The following is a 12,452-nucleotide window of genomic DNA, read 5'->3' on the forward strand; positions in this document are numbered from 1 at the left end:
CGGTTACAGTTTATCAGGTACATATTCCTCGCCAGTCCTTCCGCTAAGCACTTTACATGAATTATCTTGTTTAATCTTTATCCCAACCTTAACCTCGGCTGTTGACTCCTGGGCCAGTGATTGCCGAGGGGCCAGTTGTCCACTAAAAGTCTTCCGGTTTGTGATAATGGAAACACATCATCTGAATACACACAAAAAACTCTACTTCTAACCTCTAGAGCTGTGCAACTCTAGCCCGTAGCCCCGTGTAGCCACTGAGCACTTGAGGTCCAGCCAGTACCAATGACACCTGCAGCTGGTATAAAATACACACCAGATTGTGAACACATATACGAATGAAATAATATAAACTATCTCATTTATTTTTATATCGACTCTATGTTGAAATAATAACATTTTGGATATATTGGATTAAATAATCTTTTATTGAAATTAATTTCACCTGTTTCTATTTTACTACGACTCCTAGAAATCTTTAATTGCATATATTTTATGCATTCGACCGGACAGCCCTGCAAAACAGCTCCAGAGCCACCAAAGTATCAACAATTATCATCAAACACGAAGGTTCCAACCCCTGGTTTATGTCACCGGACATCTCTTCTAACTTCCCAGGGGGCACTCCCTACAGGCGCCAACTCTGCCGGACCCAGAGTTGGTTCTGCGTAGGCATTAGAAAACCAGCTAGGCTTACAAGGCTTGGCCCAAGGTCTCCCCAAAGGTCAAGACACAACCCATAAAAGCCACAAGCACATGTTCTTTCTGGAAGGTTTCCTCACAGGTGGCTCAGAGGGTCAGGCACAAGGCTGGTTCATTCTCATCTCAGGCCCCAGTCCAAATGTCACCTCCTCGGAGATGCTGTCTGGACACCGTTGAACACTGTGGATGCGTAGGGGCAGTAGGGCAATGCCTCACTCAGGCTGGGCGACCCTCAGCTCACCTCCTGCCTTGGGGTTTCTCCCTCCACATTGCATGGTGGAAACCCACTTGGAGCCCACACATTGGCAACCCAAACGTTCAGGAAGAGATAATGCCCAATGGGGCGAACCAGTGACCAGAAAATGGGGTAAACCTTTGAGCAACGGGGGACTGGTGTGGTGGACAAACCCTTCCCCCATCTCGCCACTTGTCCCATGGATTTGAGCAGACACTGTCCCTAGATAGCAGAGGCCAGCTTGATGACAGGCCCTCACACTGACTCTCCCTCCTCCCCGGTTCGTTCTGCGTCCCTCAATCCTCCCTGGGATCACGCTCCTCACAAAGTACTTGCACTGATGCCTTGTCTCAGGCCCTGCTTTCTGGGGGGCCCAGACTGAGACAGAGTCCCTCCCTGGCGGCCCGTTCCCAGTCCCTGGTTCCCCCATCTCAGCATCTTTTATGCTCCTGACGACTGTGTTTGCTTGTTTGACTTGTGTTTTCCTCTCTGCCCAGCTAGACTGCAGGCTCCATGGGGTTCCACCTCCAACACCTGAAACTGGGCCTGGTGCACACTTGGTGCTTGGTTGAAAGGAATGACCCCGACCAAGTCTGACTGCTCCTCTCTGAGCACATTAGACTGAAAAGCCAGGACTCCGCATGCATCAGCTGGGTCAGGCATCGTTAGAACAGAATACCTAGTAAGCTGATAGGGCTTCATCCTGGGGAGAGAAGATGCTGCTTTTCTGAAAAATAGGATGTTACCTTCTGGATCCACCCAGAGAGGACCTTGCCCTTGAAGGTGCTAAAAGTCAACAGAGAAGCAAGTATTGAAATCCACCAGTCAGAGAGCACTTGGAACAGTTTTGGGGACAGATAATCCTCTCCTGGAGCCTTGATGGCCTTGAGCTTCTAAATCAACTGGGATATTAGGAAGTATCACCAACGCCCCAGAGAGCAGCCTGGGAGAGCTGACGACATGGACTTCCTTTTGCAAAATGGCAAAGGTACTAAAAGTACTGAGCGTCCCTGATTTCACCAGCCTCCCAGGGGGGGCTTCCTCAGGGGTTGGGGTGGAGACGAAGCAAGATACCGCATGCAGGAGCCCCGGACATAGGCACTGTCTTCATTATTCTTCCCACCTAGGACCCTGAACCTCATTGTCAGACCTAAGAGGCAAGCCCCGGTCCACTCACACAGACCACATCCTCACCAGAGGATGCAGGGTCTAGAGCAGGGGTTCTCTACCAAGGGCAAAGTTAGCCACCCTCCCGGGGCACGTTTGGCAATGTCAGGGGCATTTTGGGTGGTCATAGCTGGAAGGAGGGTGCTACTGGCATCTAGTGGGTAGAAGTCAGTATGTTTAATCCTCCAGAGCAAGGACAGCCCTTCACATGAAGAATTAATCAGGCCCAAATGTCCGTAGAGCTTGGTTGAGAAACCCTGAGTTGAGGATGCAGGGTGTGTATGGAACTGTCCCTGCTGCACAGGGCAGCGTGACCCCAGCAGACCTGGGGCCGAAGCCTGGACCCCCTCTGGCTGTGTGTCCTTGCGCAAGTGAAGTTCCCCTTCTGAGCCTCAGCCGCCTCGACTATAAAATGGGGAAGACCACACCCATCTCTGTAGGTTGCAGGAGGATTAAATGAGATAATGTATGATAGGGTTTAACTCAGTTCTTCTCAAAAAGAGCTCAAGGAATGGGGGCTGTGCTAGGTTGAATAGCTCCCCCCCACCAATTCATGTCCAACTGGAATCTCAGCCTGTGAATTTATCTGGAAATAAGGTCTTTGCAGATGTAATTAGTTAAGCTAGGATGAGGTCACACTGAATTAGGGTGGGACCAAAATCCAATGACTAGTGTCTTTATAAGAGAAAGGAGGGGGACATTCAGACACACACCGAGGAGACCCCCACGGGGAGAAGGCCACGTGGAGACAGAGGCTGAGATCAGAGTGATACAGCTACAAGCTAATCTGGGGCTATGGCCATCCGGTGGCTGGGCTCGTCATTACCTGAAGGGAACAGACCCAGAGCACACAGCGGCCTCCACCCGCTGAGGGGACCCACATACAACTCAGCGCCCAGGCTGAGTCTGGAGCTCGGGGGTTTTCTCCTCACATCGAGGAGAACGTCTGTATCTCCAGACACCCAGTCATGTCTGGGAGTCACCAACAGTCCGCAGTGTACACCATCAGTGCCACCTGTGTGCACCAACCCTGGGGTATGTCCAAGGTGGTGACGGCACACAGCATGGTGTGTGTACCAGCCACGTGTGTCTAAGGAAAGAACAAATTTGGAGGATGCAGACAGAGCCCGTGGCACACACGTGTGCACATGGGGGCAACACCAGGTGCAGCCCACACACTGCATCCCCGGCAAACGGACGGTATTTACAGCACACAGCGAGTCTGCGGCACCCGGGCGCACGCACAGCTTGCTGACGATACCTGCGGCCAGAGAGGATGTCTGCCCGCAGCAATGGCTCCAAGGAACTCGGAGTAGCTATGGCACATGGAAAGCAGAGAAGGAGGAAAATCCATTTGGGGCCAAGAGCTCTGTCTGAACTTTGTCCTTTTCTCAAGCAAAAGAAAATATTATTTCACCCTCTAAAGAACCACACATAATAACAGGCGAAATGTCAAGACCAATGTTGATATAAACCCCCAAGGAAAACAAACATCTCTGTACCTTCTCCGCGGCCTCCCCACCTCACCCTGCTCAGCTAGTTTAAACAGATCTAGCGGTGGGCAGAGGGGAGGCGGGGGGAATGGGAAGAGCCTGCCTGGCTGGGAGAGCTTCAAGGGAACCTGGGCCTGTCCAGGACCAGGAGCCGTCTGGGCGAGCCTGGCCTGGAGGGACACACAGACCAGACCAGCCTTTAAGAAGTCATCCTGATTTCAAATCCCGGTGTCACTCACTGGCTGTGTGACCTTGGGCAAGTAGCCTGACCTCTCTGAACCTGAGGTTCCTCATTGGTAAATGGAGAGGATGGTATGGGATAATGCAGTAGGGCACCAAGCACGGTGCCTGGCACATTACTGATCGTTACCCTCTGTCAGGCCAGGTCTCCCCAGGGGGTAGGGGGTGGCGGCGTCACCAGGGAGGCCCCCAAGGCTGCATGATCACGTGAAAAAACATTTCCTGAGCACCCACTAGGTGCCGGCACTAGCCTAGCTACCCTACTGAGATCACCTCATTGAATCCATGCAGCCCTGTGGAGATTACCATCGAGCTGCAAGAGCGGGGACAGGTTTGGAGGAAGTGAAGGGACTTGCCCAAGGTCACACAGCTGGGAAGATGGACTGAAGTTTAAAGCCACATGTGTTTGGCTGCAAGAGCCCGGGCAGGTCTCATCCAGGAAGCTGGAAGCCCAGTTGTAGCCCCAGAGTTTGCAGGACTCGCCACACCCTGAGATGTGTGTTGGGGGGGGGTGTTGGATTACACAGCCCAAGAGACCCCCCCCAGGTTTGGCTCGGGCTTGAAACCCCAATTCACTAACCTTTGGCTATTGGTCCTCCAAGCCCCACCCAGGTGATCTTCCAAACTTCCAGTCCACTTTTTCTTTTTCTTTTCTTTCCTTTTTTCTTTTCTCTTCTTTTCTTTCCATTTCTGAATTGGAGGCAATCCAACAAATACTCGTTGAGCTCCCTCTCCATGCTGGACGCTGGGCTGAGCACTAGAGGCCCAGAGTTAAAGTCTTCCTGAGCCGAACCCTCAAGAAACTCCCCATCCAGTGGGGGTGGGGGTGAGGGAGCCGGACAGAGGTAACAAGACTCTTACAATATGACAAATACTCACTTCCACGGTGCCTGTGTAAGCTCCACTAGGACCACAGGAGAAGGGGCACCTGAGACCTCCAGGGGAGTCAAAGGCAGGTGGCATCCGAGTCAAGACTTGAAAAGGAACAGTAGTTTGCCTGGAGGACCAGAGGGGAAGGGTGTTCAACGCAGAAGGAACGGCGCATATAAAAGCGTGGAGGCAGCAAAGCCCCGAGTGACGGGGATCTGCACGCAGTTCGTGCTGATACTGAGCCTGGGAGACTGGCAAGAGAGGGTAGTGGGCTGACCCAAGATGCCCCAACAAGAAAGTAGGACAGAGAGGCTGGCAGGGGCCATGGTGGGTTTTACTGAGGTGGGCTTCATTGCAAGAACAACGGGGAGCCACTGAAGGGACATAACCGAATCAAATTTGCCTTTGAGAGAGGTGGCTCTCTGTACAGTAGGGAGAAGAGTTTAGAGGAGCAGGGCTGGAGATGGGAGACCAGCGAGAAGGCAAGAGAATATGGTGGCCTGAACGAGGGCGGTGGGCCGGGGGACGCGGAGGAGGGGTAACAGAGGACGTACAGAAGGTAGAAGTGATAGGACCCGGTGCCCCGCTCGCAGCAGGAGTGAAGAACACAGGAGAAGAGGGAGGCGTCTACAGGATGCTCCGACTTCACGCCTGGTTGGAGGCTGATGGTGATGTCCCCGAGATGGGCAGCCCAAGAGGAAGTCTCATTAGGTGCTCCGATGCGGATGTGCTGAGTCTGTGGGGCCAGAAGGGTGTCCCAGCGAAGACACCAGGACACCAGGAGGCGGTTGGCTCTGTGGGTCAAGAGGGAAGCCAGAGCTGGGGTGCAGGTTTGGACATCACCCCTGTGGTCGTGGTGGCTGAGTTCCCCCAGGGAGCGTGGTCCATGTGCACCAACATTCAGGACAGGGGGCAAAGGAAGAGTTGTCAAGAAGTAGCTGGAGTAGAAGCAGCCAGAAGGTGGTGAACCAGAGGAGACAGGGGGTAAGCAGGAGGTAAGATGAAGCCCAGAAGCTGGACAAGTGGACGAGATGACCCAGGGGTCAGAGGTGGCCTCACCCGGGGCCATTTCAGGGGAGACTTGGGAGGAGAGTGCAAAGAGCTGAGGGGTGGGTGGGGGTGACGAGGCGGGCATATGGGGGGGCACACACTGGGCTTTTAAGAGCTTGGCAGGAGATGGAAAAAGAGATAGAAGGTGGTAGCTAGCAGGAGCCTCAAGGTCAAGGAAGGGCTGTTATCTCAAAATGGGGCAGTTGAAGAGCCGCTGGTGAGTCAGGAGTTCAAGCCACAGGAGCTGATCGGTGACTGGAGACGAGGAGGTCCCTGCGGAGACCAAGGTTGAGGTCCGGAGCCCGTGCTGGGAGCGTGGTTCCCACACTGAGACTGAGTGACAGAAGTGACGAGTAGGAAGGTCAACCCAGAGGGGGCGGAGGGAAAAGCGGCCGGACCCCAGGCCGGGGAGCTCGTCAAGGGCGGGCTGAGGCCTCCAGCAGGGCCGCAGAGAGCTGGAGAGGCCCCGGCTCTGGACGCAGGCTGACCCGAGTTTGCATCCCAGCTCCGCCACTCAGCAGCTTCGTGACCCTGCGGTCCCCCCGCACCGCTGCTCCCTCTTCCCTGAGACCAGGATAGCAACAGTCCCTGCCCCATGGGAACAAATGCATGAAAGGCATCCAGCACAGGACCCAGCGAGCAGAGGACCTCGATAAATGCAAGCGAATAAGAATAATAAATAATGAGGAGCCATCGAAGGGTTCTGAAGCCGGGAAGTGACAAGGTCAAATCTGTATTTTAGAAAGACCCCGCTGGAGGAGGTGGTAGCCTTGGGGAGAAACTAAAAGGTCGTGCACTTCTCGAGGTATTTCTCTGAAGTCTGTGGGAAGTTTGTAGTGTCAGGTTAAAGATTTTATTGGTTCCATGTTTGGTTTTTGATTCGGCTGTTTCCTCGGGTCCTCACGCGTCCGATGCCGGTCTTACTGGCGGACTCACGACTGGCCTGGTGAGTTGGGTCTATGGGGCTTTGAGGTGTATTTCAGGAATGAAATGAAGTGGTGGGAAAAGTAAATACAGAAAAAAAAAATTAAATAACGGCGAGGGTGGATTTGGGGGAGGGCCTGGGCCAGGGGATGGGTGGTCCAGCGGTGCCCTGAGGAGGATGCGGCAGGGCGAGGGCTGCTGGCCCGACCGGGGAGGGGCTGGGGGTGATTCCTTGTGAAATCCCTGGTCTGCTCCCAGGGATGACAAGCGGTCGGGATTCACACACAGGCCAGCCCCCCCTCACGCCCCTCACGGCCTCGGCAGGAGAAGCTGCCACTCGGGAACAGCACTGACACATCTTGTAGGACACTCCTGGGTCCGCGGTGAGCCCGAGGGTGTGGCACTGGGTAGGATGGAAGACTAGCAGTGATACTAGTATAATAACAATGGTTATTACTGAGTTCTCCCCCCTCGTCAAGCTGCACGGCTCTGACGAGACAGACGCTGTCATCAGTCCCGTTGCACAGAGGAGGAGACTAGGGCTCAGAGAACACTGCTTGCCCGAGGCCTCGGCTTGGACTGGAGCGCCTTGGAAGAGAGGTCCACGCTCTTACCCATCCTGCTTCACGGACCCCGGCCTGTGGGGAACCCTGGGCAGTGCCTCTTCCGTGAAGCCCCAGGGTGGCTGAGTTGCTTTGCCAGTAACTCAGGCATAAAAGTAGAAAGAGCCCAGGGGAGCGTGTGGCCTCCCCTTCCAGCACTCTGCTAACCTGCTGTGTGACCTTGGGCAAGTGGCTTCCCCTCTCTGCACCTTGGCGGCCTCCTCCTCCGTCGAGTGTGATCAGTCAGCATCTGATCTCTGGGGGTTGGGATCTCATTGGCTCCCGCCTACCTCGGGCCTAGCACATAGTAGGCACTCCGCAGAGTCCCGAGCCCTCTTCCAGGGCTGCCCCGTCAGGGCCGATTATCTCCATGGAATCCACACTGTGAAAATAAACATGAACTCAAGTGGCCCCGGTCTCCGTGGCAGCCAAGGGGAAGCTCGGTCCCCAGCCTGTGTCTGTTCTGGGCAAGAACAAAAGTTTCCCTGTGAAGTTGCCCCCACCCCGCTTCCCTTTCGGAGCCAGCTGGGAAGGGGAGGAAGGGTGGGGGGAGGGGCCAGGCCCACAGCCGGTGAGCCCAGCTGCCTGTCAACACCCAGCCTCCCTCCCGCCCAACCCCATCCCAACACCACCCAGGGCTCAGGCAGGTGAAGGGCCCCTGAACCCAGGAGCCCCAGGGGCAGAAAGCTGGGTCTGGTAGTAGGATTTGAGGAAGAGAAGGTTTCCACGGGTGGCCCTGGGGACCGAGCGCGTGGGACTAGAGTCCAGGGATGTGGATGGGAGAAGCTGCCCAGTTACCCTTGCGCAGAGCGCCGTACCATTCACGCTTCTCACATCCCTCCACCTACCCTCCTCCCGGCTCAGAGCCTCTCCCCTCGTGGGTTTCAGAAGCTGGCGGGAAACGGCCGGTCCTGGAGGACACAGCAGAACTAGCACAGAACTTGGCATCAGAGAGAAATGGCACAAATTCGGGCTCCGTCATAACTTGAGGGGAGAACTTGGGCAGGTACGGTCCTCTCTGTGAACCACCATCTCTGCATCTGCACCACGGGAACGGACCCTCCGACCGGGGTGGAGGGGCAGCCACGTCGAAGTCCAGCAACACGCTTCTGCTCGACAGCTACTGCGCCCACTGAGGACCCAGCAGCATCCTGGGGTAGATGTGAAGCTCACCCACTGTGGGTTCGGACGTGTGACATGTGACAGCCTGGGGGAACATGGGAGCAGAGTACCCAGGAGGAGCAGTGGGCCCCTGGGAGAGGAAAAGAGCCAGACTGAGCCCAGGGCCTGAGGAGCAGAGCGGGGCGCCGGCAGGATGTGACCGCTGTGGGTGGCAGTGCGGCTCAGCACTCACGTGGACACAGCTCTCCTGACTCTCCTGACTGCTCCCTGGGGAGAAAAAGAACTGTGCGGAAGGAAGCCTCACTTCACTAAACTCTGCCCCTTCGTGTGCCCAAGCAGCGCTGCTGCGGATCCCCCTAACCGAACAAAACCCAGAGGAATGACCTCCCCTTCCCTTCCAAGGTCATCAGCGCACAGGAAGTCTGCGGCGAGGAGTGTCTCTGTGTGGCCAGTGACCACAGTGGTGAAGTTTGTTCACAGGGCAATGGCATAGGAGGTGAGGGAGGGTGAAGGAATTGTCAAATGACAACAAGGACTTGCGTGAATTATATCTCAATAATTAGTTTTAGCAGCTTTTTTGTAGATTACATTGGATTTTTCTACATGGATGATCATGTCGTCTGCAAATAAATCAATTCTATATTTTCCTTTCAAAGTAAAATGACAACCAGGACTTACCTGTGGGTGCACGTTCTACACCCCTTGGGGTCTCCCTGAAACACCAAGAAGAATGGGGCCCTTCAATGTGCGAGGTCTCCTGAGTGAAGGGGCTGCTGCGATCAGAGTTATGGAGATCACCGTCCCTCCCCTCCAGGGGAGTCTTGAGAACTCATGACATCAGACCTGTAAAAGTGTCTGATGCAGAGAAGATGTGGAGCCCACAGAACTGGGATCCCTGCCATCTGGAAAAGACAGTTAAATGTTTGATAATATTGCTACAGGCTAAATGTTTGTATCCCCACCCACATTCAAGGTTGAAGCCTAATCCCCAATGTGATGGTATTTGGAGGTGGGGCCTTTGGGAGGTGATTAGGTCATGAGGGCTCCATCCTCACGAATGGGATTAGCGTCTATAGAAGAGAGACCCCAGAGAGCTCTCTCACCCCTTCCACCACGTGAGGACACAGGTGTCTATGAATCAGGAAGAGGGTCCTCACCAGGCACCGAATCCGCTCATCTTGGACTTCTCAGCCTCCAGAACTGGAAGAAATAAATTTCTGTTGTTTATAAGCAACTCGGACTCTGGGATTCCGTTATAGCATCCTGAAGAGACCAAGACGTGTTTTATTCAAAAACTAAACATTCCAATAAAAATTACAAGGTAGGTTTTTAAATCTGTGAAACTCTTTGACTCTGCAATCCTCGTCTTAGACACTGATCATTAGAAAATTATGAAATGCATCAAGATACAGATCAACCGATTGACAGATGATAGAAAATGCCGTCACAACATCATTAATACAAAAATAACTTGGAGACAATCTGTATTCAACAAAAACATAGAATGCTATGCCGCTGTTACGAACAACTGTGCTGTGCAGATATACCTTTGTGCTGTGTTTGATTTCTGAGTGAAATAGGTTATAATACAGTATTAGAGCATAATCCCATTTTGGCTTTTATGAATATATATATATGAAAATGTCTGGAAGAAGAATATTTCAAAATAGTTACCTGATTATCCCTAAGAGGTGAAATTAGGAATAATGTGCACTGTTTTCCCTGATATTTTTTGTTTTATCTGATTTTCTTGCTTTTCTACAAAGTTATAATGACAACAATATAAATAGCTACCATTTATTAAGCACATACTTTGTTCCAAGTACTGCACTGAGCGCTTTCTATACGTTTCCTTATCTAATCCTTATAACAATTCTGGGAGACAGGATTCTTTCTGTTGAAAGTGACAGAATACCCAGTTTGAATACCCAATTCAAACTGGTTTAAGCAAAGAAAGAGGATTAATTCACTTGTGTCAATGGAAAATCATGATTGGGCTTCAAGCAGGGGCTCAAAATTTGTCCACAACTGGTTTCTCTTGACTCTATTCCCCTGGAGCATGTTCCCATTTGGGAGCAAGATGGCTTTGAAGCAGGAGCCAGTCGCACCCTCACAACTGCAAGGCTATGGAGAAGAAGTGGTTCTCAAAGGCCCTAAGGGCTACTCCATTGGACTGGCGTGGGTCACATGACCACCCACCAACCAATCTCTGTGGTCAGGTGATGGGTGCACTGATTGGCGTAAGCCCAGGTCACATGCCCCAGTCACAGAGCCAGGGAGTGAAATCATAGTTCAGGGTAGGAGAGAATTGGTTCTCCCAAAGCAACAGCAAAAGCAGGGTAATGGATGCTGGATGGGAGGGGGAAAAGCTGTCCACTGCAGTTATCTCCAACTTACTAAGAGGAAGCTGCAGCTCAGAGATGGGAAATAGTTTGTTCAAAATGATACAGATAGTAAGTAAGGAGGCAGAGATTTGAACCTTCATTGTCTAGCTCTAAAGACCGGAAACTTCGTTACTGTGTGATATTGGCTTCCATGATTACTTGTGTAGTATTTTGATGAGTTTAGAAACGAAATAAAGTCATAATCCCCTGTCAATGTGTTTAGGATGCCTGACCGCTTAAGGTCAGGGTGGGGTCAGGGCACACCTGAGACCCTTGTGTCCAATGCTTCCTTCTAAGATGGTTGGTCATCCAGTTGCTTCATATCTTTCTATCAAGACGAGTTGTCAAGAGCAACCCTCACACCAGAGAATGGCAAATGCCACTTGGATAGAAGAAAAAACGCTCCAAACACAAGTTATAATATCTGATGTTTATTGGTGACCTATCATGTGCCAGGCATTGTGCTGTTGAGTCCCCGTGACCGCCTGTGGAGGTGTGAGCACGTGCTGCTCTGTGTTACAGATGAGGGAACTGAAGCCAAGAGAGGTGAATGTCCTTGCCGAGATCACACAGCCGTCTCATGTGGAGCCGGGCTTAGGGTGAGTCTGACTCCAGAGACAGCCTTTAATCACACTCTGATGCCTGTATACAGTTCCTCTGCAGCCAAGAGAGAATTTTAGTGGTACCTGCAGAGATCAGAACTGTAGAAAGTGAATATGCTGATAATATAACTCCGAGTATTAAAGGAGCCAAGTAAGGCTGACGCCTCCAGCCGACATTCTCAAGGCATTTCCCTGGGCGTTTGCTGGGGAAAGATTGTATGGTCATGGCTGGGGCCCAGTGCGCTGCCTAGAAACCTGCTAAATATGCTTCCCATTATGACTTAACCTCAGTCTTGAGCTTATAATTATTTTATATGGTAAAGGATGTAGTCACTGGTGAAAATAAATCCAACCTCTAAGGAGACACTTAGGTTTGAAAAGATTTTCGAATAGGAAAATGTTCATTATACATCGTTAGTGAGGTTTTTAAATGCAAACTACAGATATCTCTTTCTATCTATCTATAGATATAGATCTATCTATCTATCTATCTATAGATCTATCTATCTATCTATCTATAGATATAGATATATCTATCTATATATAGATATATAGCAAGATCCAAATGTTGCATCTTAAAAAAAGATATTCATACATAAAAAAGCCCAAAGGAATACAGAAAAAGACTAACTTTGGAGGCTAGTATTATGGATTATTTTTATTTTCTCATTTGCGCTTTTCTATAGTTTCCAAATTTTCTATAATGAGGTGCATTATATCCATAACTTAAAAGTTATTAAATTTTTAACAAAGGTTTCTGAGTATAAGAGGCATAAGACTTCCATTACAACCACAAGCTTTGTTCTTCTTTCAACCTTCTTTCTTCATTTATTTATTTATTCTTTCAACAAACATCCACTGGTTTCTGCTGTGCGGGGCTCTCACTTCGAGTGGATCAGACAGATTCCCTTGAGGCATTCCCTGTGCAGTGGAGGACCGACAGATGAACAGATGCTCAGACATGAATGATCCCCTAGATGTGAGCCCCATGAGGACAGGACCCTGCCTGGTTCATCTCTGTATCCCAGTACCTGGGATGGGGTCTGAAACAGAGTTAGGAACTT

At 51.4% G+C, this 12,452-nt stretch overlaps 1 protein-coding gene across 14 annotated transcripts in view; it reads right to left on the reverse strand.

Annotated features, from left to right (window-relative positions):
• Positions 1–379: 379 nt before the first annotated feature.
• Positions 380–12,452, reverse strand: part of LOC109552438 (uncharacterized) — a 32,067-nt gene continuing 19,994 nt past the window's right edge. For 3 of the 14 annotated variants that reach the window (XM_073806611.1, XM_073806609.1, XM_073806610.1), the window contains exons 2-7: positions 9,506–9,602; positions 8,129–9,304; positions 5,259–7,662; positions 4,714–4,831; positions 4,415–4,524; positions 380–3,417 (exon numbers count right to left, since the gene is read on the reverse strand). In XM_073806611.1, the coding sequence (XP_073662712.1) occupies positions 3,306–3,417; positions 4,415–4,524; positions 4,714–4,831; positions 5,259–5,839 (921 nt within the window). In that variant the 5' untranslated portion in view covers positions 5,840–7,662; positions 8,129–9,304; positions 9,506–9,602 and the 3' untranslated portion in view covers positions 380–3,305. Of the gene's footprint in view, positions 3,418–4,414; positions 4,525–4,713; positions 7,663–8,128; positions 9,305–9,505; positions 9,603–12,452 lie in introns of those variants that run through there. The other 11 variants (XM_073806613.1, XM_033858604.2, XR_012332667.1 and 8 more) reach the window with 10 other exon arrangements.

The sequence above is a fragment of the Tursiops truncatus genome, chromosome 6 (assembly GCF_011762595.2).
Source record: "Tursiops truncatus isolate mTurTru1 chromosome 6, mTurTru1.mat.Y, whole genome shotgun sequence".
Taxonomy (NCBI): domain Eukaryota; kingdom Metazoa; phylum Chordata; class Mammalia; order Artiodactyla; family Delphinidae; genus Tursiops; species Tursiops truncatus.